Below are 20,598 nucleotides of genomic sequence, written 5' to 3' on the forward strand. Positions count from 1 at the left end.
AATTCTGGCTTTAGCTAAATGAGCTCCAGTATACAGCTCTGGTGCTTATACCTTTAATCCGATATATGCATAAGAATCTCAACAACAAAAAATATCTGAACAGCAGCTACCTGTTATTGGACACAGTAAAAAGTCAACAGTCTAGGCAAAAGCAGAATTTCATGATTCAACATTTACACTGCTGTAGTACCTTCACACCTTCAGCAATGCATGACTGAAGATGTAGTACTCTTAGCTGAATGAGCTCAGTGTACCAACTTCAGAGGTCTGTAAGGGAACACAAGCTTCCTAAAGTACTCAGCCTACTCAGTCCAGTGGAACCAGACTGCTTTGCAAAAAGTAAAGCAACACCATATAATGCCTTGAGAATAAGTATGACTAATTGAAAAGAAATACTCCAACAGGCAATCTAGTGTAGTTCAAGTTCTGAGGTAAGGAGGCAACTTTAATGGACTCAGCTAACAAAGGTATATCAAAAGAGCCACAAGAAAGAATTCAATACGTTCACCTTCAACAGATTTGTCCATAGTACTTACTGAATAAGGTTCTCAATGAGGTATTTGGCAGCAGGATAAAGCAGCACAACTGTTAATGAGGTATTTGGCAGCAGGATAAAGCAGCACGACTGTTAATGAATCCACAAGTCCAGGGTGCGACAGTACTTGGTAAACTATGAAAGGTGCATTAAAAGCAAATATTGGACTCTTACGAAGTGGAACATGCTGGTCAGTAAACACAATCCTTTTAGTAAAGCCCTCACATAGAAATGCACCATCTCTTCTCAGCAGTCAAACCAAGGAAGAATGAGCTAATCTAACACCGCAAGCTATGCTAACCACATCACATGAAGTCTTTGTCCACCAAAGAAGGAAGGGTAGCTAGGAGAGCTAAGAGGGGAGCACGCAAGAAAACCCCAGCTAAAATCACAGTATCAACTGCTTCTGTAAGCCCGGGAATTCAAGCAGGATTCTGCAACTTGCTATGAGGTCTGTCTTCCAAGGAAGAGGTAGTACCAAACCTCTCTCCCTCTTTGGCTTTAAACAAGATTAAATCATCTCAGGGTTTGCTAGATACTAGTTTAGGGGCAAACCAGCACAACTATATTGTTAAGCAAGAAGAGTCTACCTAATATTGTGGTATCACTGATAAATGCCAACTCCACTGGGCTTTTTACTATCCAAACCCATAACAAAACACAGTCCCTGTCCTAAAAGTCACTTGATTTTCTTTCTGTTTCATGATTCCCTTCCACTGTGTTCTCTCTATAAACCTTGTTAGCTACAAAGACTACTATTACTACTGCTTTCTTTTCTCCCACTTGTAAATACTAGCTTGTATTAGTCTTCATAAACCTAGGGTTCATCAGTCAAATCACTCTTACTTCTATCAGCAAAATCTAGACCTTCAAGATAGCCACATACTCCAGCTAGAATCCGATGGACACCTTTGCTGGGAACCTGTTGTTGCAGAGTGAGAATTTTATTGTGCATTTTGTTCAAGGAGAGAAGTGTTCACATATTTGAAAGAATTCCTGCAGCAGTAATTCTTTCAAATGAAATGTGCCGTATACAAGACAACAGTGAAACGGTTTTACATGACAGCTTTTGGTGTGAAATGTGCATAAATGTGTGGTAATGATGTTCCATGATACAGAAGAACAACAACAATTTTACAAATGTAAACATGAACTAAGTCCTTAGGAATAAACACAAGTGTAATAAAAATATCTCAACATGTTACAGAGATAAACATTTTTCATTTATAAAATGAAAGATAATAAAAGCCGCAGTAATGCCATAACAAGATATGAAGCAAACACAGGAAAAAATGATCAAGAAATGGGGTGAGGATTACAGCAGCTATTGCTCCTTGTGACTAGGGCTATGATCTATCTTCCATAATAAGGTAAGTCCTTCATAGACAGATAAACCCTCCTTCTCTACAAGAAAAAAGCAATTATGGAAAGTAATGAAAATGGTCAGTTCACAATTTTCAAGGACTTCACAATCACCTTGCTCTGATGCAGATGAAGCTGCAGAATGTGTCAGAGCTATCTGGTTTGCAATGATCTGCTTCAAGGTGAGCTTTCTAAAAGACTAAATGATATGTGAGCACTCCTTATCTGATCAATATTCCTTTTATCTAGAACAATCTATTCCATGTATGTTTTGGGCAAATTAAGCAGGGATAGCAAAACATATTTAAGCAACAAAAAACCTAGATAAATTTCTAACAGTGACATAGGCCAATTTTATATTCTGATACTGGAACTGTTCAAGAATTTTGCCAAAACAACTTTATAAGCAGGACGTATCATGCTTGTAGCTAACTGAACACATGAAAACAAAATACAAAATTCTCCTCAATACCAAAATACTTACTATTTTGTATCACCACTGTGGTATCAGCCTACTGTGCAATAAAGGGAAGCAGCACATTTGCAGCTTCATTGCACATATTTCCTATAAAGAAAATTTTTTCCCCATAATTTTACACATATAGTCGATATATATGTGAAGATCACTGCTACTGCAACCATTAACAACAAAATCTAAAATCTAGTAGAAGAATACCTCCAGCATAAGGGTAACCTTTAACTGGTCCCACCAGCATCCATTCAAATCTGAGAAAGTTATTGTTGCTGAAAATTGCTATTTTCTGTCAGCATTGTGCTGGGCACAGTTTGTTCCTGCTGGGGTGCCAGAACCTGGTAACACTATTAGCATTCTGTATGCAGTGCCCTAATTTCTCAGTCCAGCATATTACAGGAAGAACACAGTTACCTGCTTCTTCCACATGAAAGTACCTTTTGACAGCAGAAGGTACACTGATCTGAAAATTACAGTACCATGGACATGAGTGTTACTACTAATGCTGTTCCCTTTCCTACTCCCCCTGGGTAGGCATGCAGCCCTACTGGAGAAGAAATAGTATTCAAGATAGAGAAGCCTAAAATTAGATCAGGTCTAACAGGAAAGACTCAAATATGTTCTACTACATTGCATTGGTTTTTGAGGTTTTAAAAAATAAAAATAATTTTAAAAAAAGTCGCTTCCACATTTCAAATGTTTCAACTATAAACACATTGTTTAAGTGAATTTTTCAGCCTTGTAAGCACTGTATCAGAGCTTAACATAGCCCCAGAGCTTCTCAACCTCCGTCTCTCTTGTGACAGCCAGGCTCTCTGTTAGCTATGTCTCCTGACACTCTGGCAGTGACACCGAGAACCCCAGCGCTACCTCCAACTCACACTCACTAATGTGAACATTATCTGTCTGCTTTTGAACTAAATAGTAACTACTGCATTGGAATTATGCCTGGCTATCACTAAGACAAACTGTTTTCAGGGACTACTTTCAAACTAAATGCATCTGACTCAAATATTCACGAAGAGATTCTTTCCAGAAGTCATCCTTTTTGCACATTTCATACTGATATCCTATTACGTTTTCAGAGACAAGCCTGACTGATATAAACCTGAAAAGTTTTTATAATTTTAAATCCAGAAGAACATTGTTAATTACAGTTTTATGTATAGACTTTTGAACAAACACAGCAGGAAACATTGAAGACTATTGCTTGGATCAAAGCATAACAACCTTCAGAGTTTACAGTTCTAAATTCCAATAGAAATAACCTCATCATTTGTGAATTTGTAATCAGAAGAGCAGGTAACAGCTTTCTGCTGAAAAGCAAGGTTTTGCTTTGCTTTAATACAGTTTAGCTGCTACATTAAGAGCTATACATCCATTTATGAAAAAGCAGGAAGCATCTGCTTTGTTCACTCTTTACTAGTTGTTAATTCACAAGCACATTTCAACATCCCCTGCCAACCACAAACAACAGTAGTCCAGCAGTGGAAAACATACCTAAAATGAACATTTCCCACTGAAACTTTGCTTTTCCTTTGTACTTTGGGAAAACAAATAGTCCCTGAAAGCCAAACTAGTTTGAACTTCTCACCATCAGTCACATACCTCATCTCTCCTATCAGTATCTGACTGTTCTTCCCCAGTTAAAGGTGACTTATACAGACAGATATGTTTTTCTATTGAAAACAGCAAAAAAGCAATTTCAACAGCTGCAATTCATTTATAACTCAGAACCAACAGCTTCATCCTTTAGATAATATAGCATTTTTGCCAGGTCTTTCCATGATTTTTCCTTTCTACCTCAACAAAGAAGAATTTATAAGTATCTGTTAGAATAATTATTGTTTCACTTTATCACTTACTTTATTGTTTTACATTATATTTTCACTTGCAATAATGAGCCTGGTGTACAAGCTACACAGTTCATTTTCCTCACTGTAATATGTGCAAAACAGAACGAACAAATTCATTGCAAAATTAGGGAGATGTGTCAAACTGTGGACTGGCAAGTGAAATATCTTCATATTTTTATTAGGCCTCAGCAGACTTTTTGAACTACTTTCAGTCCATCATACATGATTATGTAATGCTCTAGTTACTACAGATTAAAAAGCCACATCTTGTTTTAGCCACGTTCTTGTTTTAGTCCTATGTAGCTTTGTAAATACTTAAGACATGGATGATTCTCTTTTACCTCTGAGATAAAATATACTCTGTAATTAAACAGGAAGCTATGACATTGTTTCAAAAAATTCACATCACCACACCCTACAATTGGCATCCAAAAGAACTGCAGTAATGTGACAAGAAGTTTACCAGTTACTCCAAAAATAGGACAAGCAAAATAAGGTCCAAAACCAAATTTTTCAGATTGGGAACAACTTCTGCTACTTAAGGATTAAATTCATCTTTACAAACAAACTCACTCAACAAAAATCCATCCTAAGGCTCAGTCAGTGTTTAAAAACTTCAAAATTGAGAGTTATCTAAAGAAAAAATGCTTATCAATATCTTCATACTAAAGCCTGTCATCTAGTGAGACTGAACATAAACCACAAAACTCAGTCTGTTGGTTTTGCCATTAGTTCCACACTAGCATTTGCTTAACTCATACTGCTTGACACTACATCTTGTACAACTGAAATGGTTTTCACAGCAAGGTACAACATACTGGATGAAAACTACCAAAACATCTTTGTTTTAAAATTATGAGTAGATATGTGATGACAACATAACTCATTTGTTTTTCCTTTAAAAATCCCCAACAATTCTGTTGTTCCCATATTATTTGAAATATTTTGCAGTTTTGACAAGAGGCTTATTTTTGTATTTCCTAAATAAAGCAGAAAAAGCTCTGGTCAAAATAAAAGACTATTTCCCTAGTATGTGCAACATTTACCAACTTCAGGCATATACTTGCTCAATTTTCTTACAAAATTAACATTTTACTTCACAGTAAGATTCAGGGTCTTGTATAAAGTAGTCTCCACGTATATTCTGTAGAACTAAAATGTAAACTTTTCAGATGGAAATACTGTTTTCCTGTTAGTTTCAACAGTTTAAGAATTAAATTTCAGATTTTAAAAAGACATTCAAACAACGAAGTTTAAACTCTTACAACAAATGAGTATTTCAATGAACACTAACATTTTGTTTGCTAAGGCTCAAGTGATTGTTCCATTAGTACAATTCTAAATTGACAAATGTACTGAAACTGCCCAAAACTACCTATTGTTTACATAAAAACTTATTTATCAGAAGTAAGACAACTTTTGATTTAGGAGACAACGGCACATTACCTGAATCGTTGCGGAGGTATGATGACATTGCTGGGATGAGGCAAGACTGACTGAGTAGCTCTAGGAGAACAGATGGAAGAGCACTGCTATTTTGTCCTCTACTCTCATGGCTAGTTTGGGTCTCTCCGTTTGATGTACTCCCTGCAGGATTTATGTAACTGGCAAGAACCTGAAATACACAAAAATATTTAATCAAAACTGATTTATTTTAGGTAAAAGAACTTTGACTTTCCTCCCTTAAAGAGGATGCCATAATACTTCACTAGCTGTTTTTCTGATTTAGTACTGTATTTATTTCAGCAGTCCCAAAGATGTCTCAGAAGAAATTCTGTACAGTTATTAGATCATGATTCCAACTTTGGCTAACGATAAAATTAAATAACTATTACAATTCTGAATGACTTTAAGAGATCAATTAGTATGAATTTTGACAAACCCACTGGAGTTACTGAAAGCAGGAGTTCATGAGCTCACACCACAGACATGCAGCTGATCGGTCCCATCCACTTTAGAACATCAACTAGCAGCAAAAGATTTTTTTTTTAAAACTACGAATATCTCAAAAACCCTTTCTTTTTGGATGGGACTTCAGTGACTTTACAGACGAAACCACAACTTACGGTGAGCATGACAGTTACTAGGCACACCCACCTGTGAGCACAGCTCTTGCAAACACAGAGCAGCCTTCCCCTCAGCAACGGCAGGGGAGTCACCTCACGACTGCACACCTGCTCCTCCCAAGGGGAGCTCTGGCTGAGTTCACAGGCCCTTCCACATGCTGTAGATGTAAAACCTAATGTACTTCCATGGGTCTGATTTGTGTGGCTGTACTCTCAAATTTAGTAACTTCAAAGGCTTGAACGGCTGTATTATGTGAAGTCTCAGGGGCTCTATTCCCATTTTAACCTCTTCTCCTTTCATTCTCCCTCTTTGCTCTAACCCCATTACTCATGGTATTTTGCTGCAGCATCTTATCAGCACTCCGTACAACAGAATTTTTCTAAGCAACTTTTCTAGAGAAGGGACTAGGGAAAGTCTGCTGTACAACTGGACTGACATCTTCAGCAAAATGCTGAGGGGTTTTCTACTTCTTCCTCCAATTGCTAACTGCCCAAATCCAATGCCTCCTTACCTCTTGACTTATCACAGTTATGACTAAGCCTCTGCATGGCACAATACCAAATACTGCCTAGAAGCTTTGCCAAGAGTAATTCAGGTGATTTTTCCTCTTTCTTGCTTAGGAAAATTGTTTTGGATTTTATTTGTTTTGCTTTTGCAAGGGACATGATACAAGTGCCTTGTAATTTACAGTAACTGAAATAACTGATTACATCAAAATGATATCTTCATCAGTTGGGGCATGGGCATTTCAGAATTTCATCTCCTTTGTGATCTACCCTAGCAGTGAGGTTAGCGAATGCATTTGAGCTGACAGTTCTGTGAATGAAATTTTTGACAACTAGATAGAATCTCATCTTCCTGACACTGACCTCAGATACAGGGGTTGGCTGCATTTCACAATGGACTGAAAAGCCTAATTATGCAGAATTTTCTTCTCCTTAGCATAAGGCATTCGTAAGGCATCAGAGTTTTACGAAGATCTGGATGTTTACTGGTGATTTACTATTGTAATTTAATGGACATACTCATGATTTTATATTATGTCTGAGTGAAATGTTATTGTATTGGCATAACACATTCATGGACACTTGTAACAACTAAGTGCATTTCCTTAAAGCAAAGATATGCGAGAAATGAATAGGTAAGATTATTTGGCACACAAAGCAATTCCTATTCCCACACCCTCCCCCTTTAATGTACAGCCTTTACTTCTGACTGAATGCAGTGATGTCAGAGATATGCAACAGCTCCAGGGAAATACACTGGAATGCTTCTTGGTTCACTGTCTATTCAGAGCTGTCACACAGGCTTACCCACACAGGTCTTTTTTATGCAGCAGCCTAGTGATGTTTGAAAACAGCCTCACTCCAAATATAATCTATACCATTTTTCATGTAGACAGGCGGTTGTAAATTATCTTTTGCCCAAAATACCATAATTACTCTGCTATATGACTGAAAAAATACAAGTTCCATTTTTACCTTCCAGTCCTAATGTTTCAAGTGCTTATCATTAATCAAAATTTTATTGTTACACACCTGTAGAAGGCAGGTCACATGCTCTTCTTCTAGCCTTTGCTTAGTCAAAGCTTGTTCAACATCCCATCCTGAAGCTGTGGAGCCTGTTCCAAAGCCTGTACCCTTAGCCCAGTACAACTGTTGTTCCTCTGTTGATGCACTGTTGTGTGTACTTGACACCTGTGGCTAAGTTAAAAAAAAGAAGGTCACAAAATATTTCATGTTTTTTATCTTATGAACATTGTCTTTAGAAAGCCTTTGTTTTGGAAAAGAATGCAATCCCAATTTATTAAGTTTATAAAGGTATCGTCGGGATCCAGTGAAATTCAAAGCTTTAGACAGGAAAGAGACTGCCACATACATGAAGTCCTAGTATAGGTCGGCACTGAATTGTTCCAAGTGATTCTTCAATTTGACTAGGACTATAAGCCCATTTTTGTTCTCTTTTAAGATACTATCACTGCTTATATGATGAAAGGTATTAAAATGCTACTTAATCGATATCATGCTAAACATCAGAGCTCTGTAATTATTACTATTTAACACCTAGTCAAGTTTAATAACATAATTAGATGAAAGGAACGGGATTAGAAATGTTTTCAAAAGTACACAACTGAAATGTTAAGATGCTCAAGCATGCGCTGATTTTGAATAAATGCACCAAAATAGCAAGAGGTGTAAGTTACGTGTACAGCTCTGCATGGGATCTCTGGGTCACTGCAACACACACTATTTCCTCTCCAGATAAGAGGAGGGAAATACCCTGTCCTTAAAATGTTCCGAGAGATAGCATTTTCCCAAAGATGCTTGCACTGTTTTTTCCAATGGTCTGCCTCACTGCATTTTACTAACATAACTCCAATATTACATTGCCTAGCCTTTATGAAACTATTTAAGTACTTACGTTAATTTTGAAAGTTTACCAGATCTTTGGGGGAAAAGATGCAGAAAAAATTCTGATAAGCAATTTTAACTACTGTTTTCTTAATTATTTATTTAGCACCCTAAAAAAGTGACCTCATTTTCTGAAGCAATGAACACTTGCTACTTTCATTAGAATTACTCAGTGACAATTAGCCTTACTAGAAAACAGGTCATGTGAGTAGCTGCCCGACTTTAATTTGTAATGTCTGATTTACAGCTCTGAAAACTTTTGTCTTCTGTTCAGACCTTCTTCAGATTATACATGAAGGAAAAGAAGTGATGCATGAACAGATGCAACGGTAAAAAAAGTGATCACCTATGAAGTACCATACTGACAGCAGTCTTGAATCACCATTTAACTTTTACATTGGGAATATAATGCTTCTCGGTGATGAAATAGCTGTGGTGTTATTCTCGTGTAGATATTACTCATTACATCACTCACGAACACATTGTGTCTTTAACACTCAAGAGGACTGTCATGAGCACTGACTTAAAGCACTTAAGGGAAAGCCTAGCCCCAGAAATACAAGCCTCAGTGCAGGTCTGATAGATCTCTAGTTTCAAGTTACCATCTATCACCTGACAGATATGAATTATGAGAAAGCAAGCTGGTTAAGGGGTCATGGTAGAACTGAAGCAGAGATAAGAATTAATGGTTGCCCTTTCCCGCCAAAAGCACAAAAATGCTAAGGCATTAATATGTCAACAGCCTGATACACAATTAGAAGCAGAATATCTCAGCTGCCCCCTAAATTTGACTAGCCATTAAAGTGAATTATTCTCAGGCACAGCTTCATCTCTTCCTTGCTCGACCCCTCATCAGTATCAGAGCTGCTAAAATACAGACAGCCCTATATTTTGCAGCTGCTTAGCCATATTTAGCCACTGGGAACTTTTTTATGAAAGTCTCTGCCACAACAATGCTGAAGAGGGCAAGTCATTGATATTTTTAAATGCTTTTATAGACAATTGGTATGTTAGGCAGAAATGGCAACTCATAATCCTAAAAAAATCAGGGGATACATGTTCTGAATAGAGGGTGGTATAATACAGGAAGTACTGTGAAAAAGTTCGTGGGGATTCACTCAGGATCTTGAACACTATGGAAAATTTTTGTCTTTAGGTCTCATTTCCCCCATCAGTAAAAAAAGTATTAAAAAAAATCACTGCATTAATTCTTTAATTTTCACAACTCATTTACATTTGTGAAGCATTTAAGAGGAAATAATTTGCAGCCAATAGAGTTTAGATGATGAATGCTAGATAAGGTAATGAGGTCATGCTATGTAATGAGGATTAAAGAACCACCATCCATTGAGCATTATGACTCTCATGCACTGGAAAAGGTCCTGTGAAAGAAACTGACCACACCTTAAAGCCTTCTTTGTTGGATAAACTTCATGATTACTATGTTTATTTGCAACACGCAAATACAATTACTCAATCAAGTACTTTCTAATTATTTTTGTTCTTTATTGAAATGCCAACTCTGCAGAAATGAGACTATAGTGAAAGCAGTGAGATTATTTTCTTTTTTATAGTTAAAATTCTTACTACTTCTCAGTTGCAATTACTCTGCTTAAACATACCTCTGCCTGGTTGGGACTAGAGTTGGGCACTCTTGGTGCATGGTGGCTTAGAGCAGACAGACAAGCAAGGATAAGATGTATAGCCCCAATCTCCAGTGCCATCCGCCTAAGCAGTACTCCATCATCAGTAGTCAATGGTGTAGTGCTGAACAAACTGCGCAGCACATGGAAGGGCAGAGTTGGAAGCACATTTGCTGAAGGAGACTGCAGGATATGACCTAGATTGAAGAAGAAAAATATCAAAACCACATTTTCTTTCAATAGTTCAATACAACCTGTTAATCTCTGCAATAGTTTATAAAAAACACACAGAAATCTACTGGGGATCTGCATAAGCAATCTAATATTAGGTTTCTCTTCACAAAAAATTTTCAGCAGAAGAGTGTAGAAGAAAGAACGTTTCTTTATTTCCTTCATGGATTTGCTTAAGAACCAACGTTATAAAATCTGATTCCATTTCCAGGAAGAAAACTTATATTTGTGAATAACAGTGAGTATACTTCTGTATTAGACTCCACTTCCGGTTGTATTTCTGAATGAAGAAAACAAAGGTAATTCGAACTACTTTTTTTTTTTTTTTTTTTTTTTTTTTAGAAAAAAAACCCATTCCAACTACAGCAAGTTAAAAAATGCACGTGGTCAGCTAACTGCAGCTCAGCTGACAAGGTGTAGTTTACCCTGATAAAGGATTTTTTTTTTCATATTTATGTGCCCAAAGTACGAATTAAGTCACTGAAACAATCCAAGCTGTGATGCTATTCAAGATGAATACATAACAAAATACTAACATAGTTTTAATTAGATGAGCTACATGTTTGAATTTTGTAGTAGAATTATTTTAAATTTTTAACCCTTTTGCATTCTGAGCAAAAGTTACTTCTTTTAAAAGCCACATTTCAAATAATAGTGTGACCTACTAATGCAACATACTGAGATTTCGGAAACTGTCTTGATTTTTTCTGTACTTAACACTACATTTCACATTCCTTCTGCAGTGCATATATAAATAGAGATATGTGACAACTGAAAATGCTTCAAATACTGAAAATACTTCAAAATAGCCAACTGTTCAGAAGTTTGCTTATTTTAAATATAAGCTTATTTTCTCCCTCATTCTTAAAGTTTATCAGCTGTCTCATCATCCAGAGGTCTAAACTGAAATACGCTGCAATTATGCATGTCTATATATGTATGTATATGTATCTACACACACATATGCATACACACACAAGTTGATTCATATCTCTTTTGAAAAGATGGAAGTAAAGAGTCCTCCAACTGGCATCTTCATAAATAAAACTGAACACCTCTGGAAAAAAGCCCATCTAACAGACTTTCAGAACTGCAGGTATAGCCAAATGACAAGGAGACAAAAAAAAAATCTAAACATTTGCTCATGATTTATCTTGCAGACAACTGAATCCATGTTTGATCTATAAGCCATGGATTTCTAAGTGCAGCTCTTCATATTATGCGAGAAAGTAAAGAGATTCTAGGTGTATGAAAAGATGCATTTCCAACAGAAAAGGAAGATATTAATGCTTTGTACAGAGAATTAAGGTGGACTACTGTGTACAATTGAGCCCAAATTCATAAACTGTTGAATTCAGTCATTTAGCTTAGGGAATGGAGAAACTGACTGTTTAGTCTAGCAAAAACAAAGGCTAAAAGGGAATACAATTCTTGTCAACAAATGCATCAGAGAAAGAATAGCTATTTATGATGAGGAACAATGCTGGCACAATGATAAATGGGCACAAACTGCATATGAATAATTTCAGGCTGATAATTAAAGAAGGTCCTACCTATGAGGAAAATGATGTTCTGGAACTATATTCCAATAGCAATAGTGGATACACAAACACAAAAAAGAAATCAATCCAAATTTTAAGGGTTTGAGGTGGTCTTTTCATGTAGGAAAAAAAATAATCTAAAAATTGTTTGCAATAGCAAGGGACTGGAACCACTCAAGGACATAAAAATTTGAGGGACTGCATATAGTCCTTTGGTTAATTACTACTCAAATTAGGTGGGAGCAAGTAGCTAGACCGAATTTTTGTCATTCAGTTTATTCTTGTCTACTGTCCTATACCTAAATACAAGAGAAATAACAAGATAAACAGAAAGGAGGGTGTAAATGAGACTCTTAGTTTCTCAGTTGGTCTTATGAGCTACACATTGTCCACCACTCTATAGGCTGCTGAATAGAGACTAACTTCAGTTGACTGTTGCATAGAAAAAACAGCATTCTTTTCAAAGTCATAATGAAAGGGAATGTCTTAAAATTACTAAAACATCTTTCACATACACTCTTCCGGTTTTTCAAAACACTAAGAAATACAAATATTAGAACTACATGCAGAATTCCAGGTTGGGTTGCAAAGACACTGACTACAAATTGTCTCTTGGCTCATCTGTTCGTCGAAGAATATTCCATTTCTTCCTCTGAACTCACACCACTAAGGTAGAGCTCCTGCTCAGCTAATTTGATTGCCGAGATCTTTAGATCTTTCTCTCCTTTTCTAAAACAGTATTATTCAACATCTGCTATAGCTATGCTGCTATCCATAGTATTCTGAATTTGGTTGCAGAATTATGCGATGTTTGCTCAATTAGTCGAGCATACCCAGCTACTCAGATCGTTGTCTGAATGCACTGTTATCTTGACAGTGTCATTTTAAGTTTTATCAGCAGTTATTTTACAATTACTCTAACATCTAGATGAGAACACTTGAATACTGATGTGACAAAACTCTGCCAGACAGAATTTAATATTTAGAGACAACAGACTATCAAAGATACTAGTAACAGAGTTCTGCATAAACCAATTCTAACTTCCTGCTAAAAGCATTACAGTGTAAACAAATTTAAGTAAAATGATCTAGCTGTGGACTACAAAGAAACATAGTAATTGCAGCACATACTTCCTTCACCATCATCTGTAACTCCCAACACCAATCTCAACAGACACTGAGCATGTTTCCGTTCTTTTAGCAGCACCTCAGCATAGCCCGGGAGACGAAGAAATAAACCAAAGGCAGCCAAAGAATGCGCAGGTATGGGAGACATAGTCTGAACTGTTGACTTGATCGGTGGAGGTTCTGCAGCAATTGTTTCTGGTGCTTCATACACCAATTCCCCTGACTGTTCAATGGTAACCCATTCAAACTGATCACTGTCCTTCTGCTTTTCCTGTGTGGTCGATGTAACCACTGGAGTGCTCACCTTAACCAACAGAAACAAAAAAAATTTGGTAGTCATTCAGTTAATCACCTAAGCAAAAATTTTATTAAAGTTAGGATCTAAAGGACATACAATCTTAATTCAGGACACTGTTAAAAAGTCACATGAAATTCACTACCACGGCTAAAAAGGGCATACTTGTTGCATTTTCAATACAGTTCCTAGAAAGTCCTCCCTACAGAAGCAAACAAATATTTTGCCAACCTAAAATCCTCAGTTAAAATGTATTGCTTAAAGTCTAGAGGTGTAGGAGACATAAATTACACTGAAATAAACTATACAAAGATTAGTTTATATATCAGACTGTTAAATAAGAAATGCCCCTTTTATTTTTAACATTAAGCATTGAGTGTGAACTCAGGTGTTTAATTTTTAATTACATATTCCAAAAAGGAGAATAATTAATCCTAATACCTTTAAAAACTAAGAAGCAACTTGGGTATCTTAGCAGTCTTGTAGCAACTCATGTACTCCTTTTGGGCTTTTGATTGATTCGGCAGGCTTTATTACTATTATGCTCTAACACAGTGGTTCACTGTTCTATTTTATGAAGTAACACTGCACAGAGGACTATGCAGCGAGGCATGATAATGGGAACCAGAGTTTAAGGGGTAACAGTTGTACAGTTCCCCAAGAAACAGTTGTACACGCAGTTAAAATGAAGGTATGACAGGTCCCTCTCATAATTAAACATCAGAGACGTTTCAGGCTTTTATGCTATTCAGATGAACTAATGCAATCATATTTAAAATTTTAGTATTTATCACCACACTGATCTAAACTGGAAGAGATTAATCTGAAAAACCCTTGCAGAATTTATTCAGAATACCAAATTCATAATTAAAAGTCAAAGCCATGTTTAACTGCATTTATTCCAATCATCTACACATTAAGAGAATCAAAAGTATCAGTGACTTTGAGAAATATAAAATTAAAAAATGAAGTGTCTGGAGAATTCATCAGTCTTCATTCCGAATCTTCTATTTGATATTATTGTACTTAATTTTTATGGATCACAGAATTCTTATTCAGCATTTGAATTCAAACTTATATCTCAAGCTAAAAAATTGTGAAAAGAAAGTAACTTTCCAGGACTACAGAAGAAGAAGGAACAAAAGGGATGAAATTTCTCATGGTCATAAATTGCCTTTCATCGGTTGCAAAATTCCATGAATCAGTCTTCTTCAATACAGAGTACACATTAACTCTCTTGGATTTCAAAAATACAGTAATTGTTTATGTGAACACACTTCCTTAACTTTTAATTTTTGAACAGGCTTGATACTGGACCTCTAAAACATCTTCGCGTAACTATTAAACACAGGATTAATATTAATTATCCGATCTCACTACAGGATTCCCATTCCTGTCATAGCTTTGCACTCAGGGTACTGAAAAGCACCCTTAATTCATGATTAACTTACTTTCACAGGGAATAAATATTCACAATCTTTCCTGTTAGGAGTATCAGCCAAAACTTTCAAAAATATAGCCAAACAGAATTTGAATAATTCACAGGTTATTACTTCCCTTTTTAATAAAAATTGTGTACCTAGAACAGCAGTCAAAGGAGTAATTCTGCACTAATGCCACTACTGACACTTTTGAAACGCCTATCTGTGCCTCCAGTGAAATTCTATACATAAGTATGCAAAGAAATAACATATATTATTTATTATTTTATTTAAATATATTTATGAAAATAAAGATAATTAAGATTATACAGTTAATTACCTATAATAATAAATCTAAAATAAAATTATGTAATCTGCTTTGAGAACTAAATTTCACTTAACCATAAAAAAAATCTCTGAGGCTACTTTTACATGAGCAATTAAATGATAAGCAAGTATGGCTTCATAGTACATCAGCAACTTCATGTTATTCATAAAATATTTTGGCGGGTGCAGTAATAAAAGCGAGGCAAGCAGCAACTGAATTCATGCTTTTGTTCCACGAGGACAGTGCTACTCAAGCAGCCTATAACATGCATAGGGAAGCAGCATGTATAGCTGGACTGGGCTGTGGAGTTACGCACTTGCCTATTTTAAAGCAGCTTCTCCACATAACTGAGGTGTCAAACTGAACCATAGAGAAATATGTCCTTAAAGAAACAAACCACTCTTCACAAGTTCTTCTACACTGATTTTTTCACTCACTTGTTGAATTACATCGGGATAAAGCATGGGGAGTCTCTCAGCAATAAGGGCCAATCCACCCATTCCTGCAAAAACTTGCAGTGGAGACTGAATGGGACAGGTTTCAAGCAGCGATTCATCTAGAACTGCATCCATACACTCATCCCCAGGACTGATAGCTTCATCTTCAGGGCAAGGTCCCAGTAAGTCTGCATGCTCTACAAAAACACAGAGGTAAGAGAAATTAACACATCATCATCAATACTGTGTTTATTTCTTCATCCTCATTTAAAAGTGGACTTAAAAAGTATCAGTTCCTTCTTAAGCAAAACCTGAGTCGAGAACCTGAAATGAATGAGTACAAGAATATCAAAAGAAAGTAAAAGTATTCGAGGTACCTTTTTTCAGTGATGGCAAGATCCATGTCATAACTTGGGATTATTTATACAGGGTTACATGTTAATTACTAGAAATTTATGTTTTACTAGAATTTGATCTATACCTTCAAGATTTTGTTAACATTGGAATTATGACATTTTTTAACTGTCTTTCATCTAGGAGGTAAGTTTGTTACTCTCGATGAATAGTTTATAGCTGAAGAAAGGGAAGATAACCTTACTTAAATTAGTCTTTATTTTTCCTCAAAAATGCTGAACAAGAATTTTTTTTTAGTTTCCCCTTTCCCATTATTTAACTCACCATCCATGAAGTCATATCACCTATCACTCACCATACCTATCATTCTCACATCTCACTGAGGTGTCAAAATGCCCCTCTGACAAAGCTGTGAAATTTAATTCTATTCTTCCTCATAAAAAAAAAGCTCAACATCTCTATTTTCAACTTTCTATTAGGCTCCATCCTCCCAGTTTATGACTAAGCACCCTAATATCTTGTACAACAGACAAAAAAAAAAAAAAAAGATCATTTTATACACTGATGCACAGAGGTTATATATACAGAACCCTACCACAATCAATTTTGCCAAAAATCAACCCTCTTTGCTTGTTACCACAGGTAAACTTCACAGTCAATATTCAATGTATTTCAGCTAAAAAAAATCCATATTGCAGAGTATGTTGTTAAATACTATAACGCAGTGGTCCTCAAAGCCTTCACAGTATACCCACATCAGAAGGCAGCATAGATCAAGTGGTCTTAGTATTTCTTTGCTGTGAGCAGCCTGACACTCAGCTGAAAATCCATGATTATACTTAAAATGTTTCTATGCACACAGTATCATTTATTATATACTTATAAAAATGCAGAAGCATGTGAAAGCATAATTCTCGCAGCTACCAAAATGAACTTTTTAAAGTTTTAACCACAGATACTTTATCTTTTAAAACATTTTCTTCTCTAATTTCAAAGGGAATAGGAAACAGCAGGTGTTTCTCCATCCCAATTCTCAACTTTTAAATGTGCAAGAAGCACCAGGTGACAAGGACATCACGCATATGCTGGGGGAGGAGCAATATGATAAAAGTATTGAATTTAACAAGCTCAAATGAGGAATATGTAGGAATATGTACGTCAATTCACCCTAATTCAATGTGATGGACTATGAGAAATAGAAAAGGTCACATACACTTTGAAAGCAGGATAATCCTTGTACAAAAGAGCCCAAACATAACACTTCCAGTACATACAGCTTTGATGTCTACTGTTCTTAAGAATACAGGCAGAAACCACCTCTGTGGAAGTTTTCCCTATCACCAGAGATAATCAGTGAGGATATCTGCAAACATGTTGGTCTCAGCAAGGGACCACCTTCTGTCAGACATGTGGAGGATTCTACCACACTAGACTGAACATGATTGACAATTTGATTGCTTGTGATGACACGAATTGATCAGGAAAATTTTAAAATAAAGATTTTGAAGGAAGACTCACCCCTCCATTTTACACTGTTAAAAGCTGTAAGCCTTCCCAAAGAAGGAAAACAAGAAAACAGACACACACAGATACTCACAATGTACAGAAAAATCACTAAGACTAAATGCTTCTCTGCAAAAGACACTTGAAAAATATGTTATCAGTGAGTACGGGTATCAACAGATCTCTTATTATGAGTGCAAATATAATGCTATTCCTTTCACATCTTAAATATTGTTGCAAGGAGTTACATTTAAGTATGCTTCTCCAGTACTTGCTTTAGTTAACCTTCTTATAACCCAAATTTAAACCATTTCACCTCCATGAATGTCTGCAAGTTTTCAGTGAAGTCATGCACTTCAGCTGTGGAAAACTGCTGATCTCAAACAAAGGCAATGAAGCACACAGAACAAAATGTAAATAAATGACACTTTTCTGCAAGTATAGTACTAGTAAATGCAGCACTAGAGACATCATGTGAAGCTATAAAATCTATCCAGCAGAGATGGTGTCAAAAAAAGTCTACTTCAAGTAGCAAGTAAGGAAATATTCACGTGTAAGAACGATTTCTATGGATATTAAAAACTAGTAATGAAAAAGCAGTAGCACTAACCTTCTTAACTGATGAGTAGTGAGTGTGAAACATCTGAATGTAACTAATATTTTGCTGTACAGCACCACAAAGTCAAATTTTCAGCAGTGTTAGTCTCAAGTTTTAAAAAAAAAGCTTAGTAACTTAATAAACGTTCAGAGGATCTTCACGTTTTCACATGCAACTCTACTACTAAACTGAAACTCCTCTCATGATTTTAAGTTTTACTCAAATAGAAAAATATTTATTGTAGGTTTAGAATTTAAATAGACAACAAAACAAAACAAAAATATTATTTGAAAGGCCACTCAATATTGTGAGAGATCTGTATATCCAGACGTTACATGAAGTCCTGAAATACTCAGCTCAGATCAGATAACAAGAAAATAGATTTTTTTTTTTTCAACTTTTCTTTCTGTTTCTTATCTTTTCAAGAAAGAGACTGATTACCGAGTGAACATTTTTAAAAGAAGCCCTGCCTTAAAACAGCCAGATGATTAACTCTGTAATTCCATGCTGTGTCAGCAGGCTGGTGATCAGCAGATCACCCTAGCTTAATTTCAAGGTTCCATTCCTTTAAGTCCTTCCCTAAAGGAATGATATACAAATATTTCAAACCAGATTCCTGAGATACAGCACCTCCCTTCCCCAGCACTATGTGTAAGTAGATAGCAAGCAGTTAGAAAAAACATTATCAAGAAACTGACCGTATTAGAAAATGTTAAAGATAATGTTTTTAAAAGCTACGTTACAAGACCTGCTTAGATGGGCTTGAGAAAAATTCCCATTTTCAAAGAAGCATTTAAAGGACCCAAGTTGCTGCAATAAAAAATGTCATAGGCTTCCATAACTTACATGGTTTCAAACAGCTCCTGCATTACTTAATCTGCCCTGGTTATCAGCACAAACACTTACTACAGAGAACTGGTATACATGTCAAGAAATAAAATACACTGTTATCTATACCATCATATAACCATATCATATACAACATTACAATGAAGAAAGAAAAGTGAAACCAGAACAACAATATTGTGTATCTTGAATTTGTTCTTTATCAGGAAGTTTAGCACTTGTCTTGTAGAGAATGGCTGAGGAACATCATCCAAGAACATACAGAAAACTGCTGTTTCTTACCAAGAAAATCAAAACCAATTTGTCCAAAAAGACCATGCAGATTAAAAAGGAAGATACCAAAGAAGTAAGAACACTCACCTTTTTCTGTGTGAAGACGTTTAAATGAGTCTGTTTTCGATAAGCTTGGATCTGAGATGACTTTGGAACCAAGCTTAACTGTCAAATCTATTGATCGGTATCCTTGAGGGAGTTTACGGTCATACAGCAGAGTCAGAAGCTGGGCAAGTGTCATTTCAGCTGGTAATGGTTGGCCTAAACAACAATGGCAGAGTCAGAGAGGAAAATGATGATTGTTATTTTAACATAAGCATCCAGGTGCTGTTCATCACTTGTACCACAGATGCCAGGTAGACTAAATGTTATTTGGCTCTAAACCAAGGCCTTAATTTTACCATTTGTTCTCCTGGGAAAAGGGGCCCCCTCTGTTTGGAACCAACTATCAAATAACTATGCCAACACTCCCTAAGGCAGCTCTGTGCTGACAGCCCAAGCACTTGGCATATTTAACAAATGGCTAAGGCTGTAATTTGATGTGCATTTTAAGCAGGTACTGCCTGTCCCCTGGTATTAAACCCCACCTCTGAATCACCCTTGAATTGTGGTGGCATAAAGATGGGTGACCATAAGGTAAAATGGCTGAGAAAAGTGGAAAACAAAGAAACCTACAATTCTTTTCCAGTCCTATTAGTCCCAAGCATAGCTCACTGCTCTTGTGTCGAGACACAACTCAACAAGAAAAAATTAATGGCGCTGCCAGGAATACTTTTCTCAGCAGCAACACAGACTTGAAAGGCACATGTAATACAGCCCAAACTGATTACTCAAATCAAGATTTTGGCCACTCTGTTGTTTACGAAGAATATGTTCTTCCCCGAAATTACAAGTTACTCTCAAGGCAGAACAATTTTTCCTGATAACGAGTAGGCTTACACTTGAAGTGAAATGTTTTAAAGTTGGACCATATAATACAATTAGCATGCCCATTTCATCTTGACTGTACTTAAGTTGCACAAGTTCCAGGAGTGTTTTTAGTAGCAACCTGTTTCTTCAGTGGAAGATGGTGTCTTAAGCAATGAAAATTAAAAATGTCTTGACATTGTGCAAGTGAGTAAGCTTTCTGCCCTGTTTTTCATCACTGATTCTGCTTTTCATGGCTTCTTTTTTGTAACAACTGGCTATTGCGCAAGACGTGATCAACCAGATCACAAATCCAGAATGGTCTATATTACCATTAGTAGACAGTCAACCTGTACCAGCTAGATACTGAAAACAGGTACTGAGTTTTGAT

The 20,598-nt window shown here is 36.2% G+C and overlaps 1 protein-coding gene across 6 annotated transcripts in view; it reads right to left on the reverse strand.

Annotated features, from left to right (window-relative positions):
- BIRC6 (baculoviral IAP repeat containing 6) overlaps positions 1–20,598 on the reverse strand; it is a 186,551-nt gene that overhangs the window by 47,313 nt on the left and 118,640 nt on the right. For all 6 annotated transcript variants that reach the window (XM_074818251.1, XM_074818249.1, XM_074818248.1 and 3 more), the window contains exons 60-65: positions 19,389–19,562; positions 15,728–15,924; positions 13,250–13,550; positions 10,326–10,543; positions 7,831–7,995; positions 5,672–5,840 (exon numbers count right to left, since the gene is read on the reverse strand). In XM_074818251.1, coding sequence (XP_074674352.1) covers positions 5,672–5,840; positions 7,831–7,995; positions 10,326–10,543; positions 13,250–13,550; positions 15,728–15,924; positions 19,389–19,562 — 1,224 coding nt within the window. The remainder of the gene's footprint in view (positions 1–5,671; positions 5,841–7,830; positions 7,996–10,325; positions 10,544–13,249; positions 13,551–15,727; positions 15,925–19,388; positions 19,563–20,598) is intronic.

The sequence above is a fragment of the Strix aluco genome, chromosome 3 (genome assembly GCF_031877795.1).
Source record: "Strix aluco isolate bStrAlu1 chromosome 3, bStrAlu1.hap1, whole genome shotgun sequence".
NCBI classification, from domain to species: domain Eukaryota; kingdom Metazoa; phylum Chordata; class Aves; order Strigiformes; family Strigidae; genus Strix; species Strix aluco.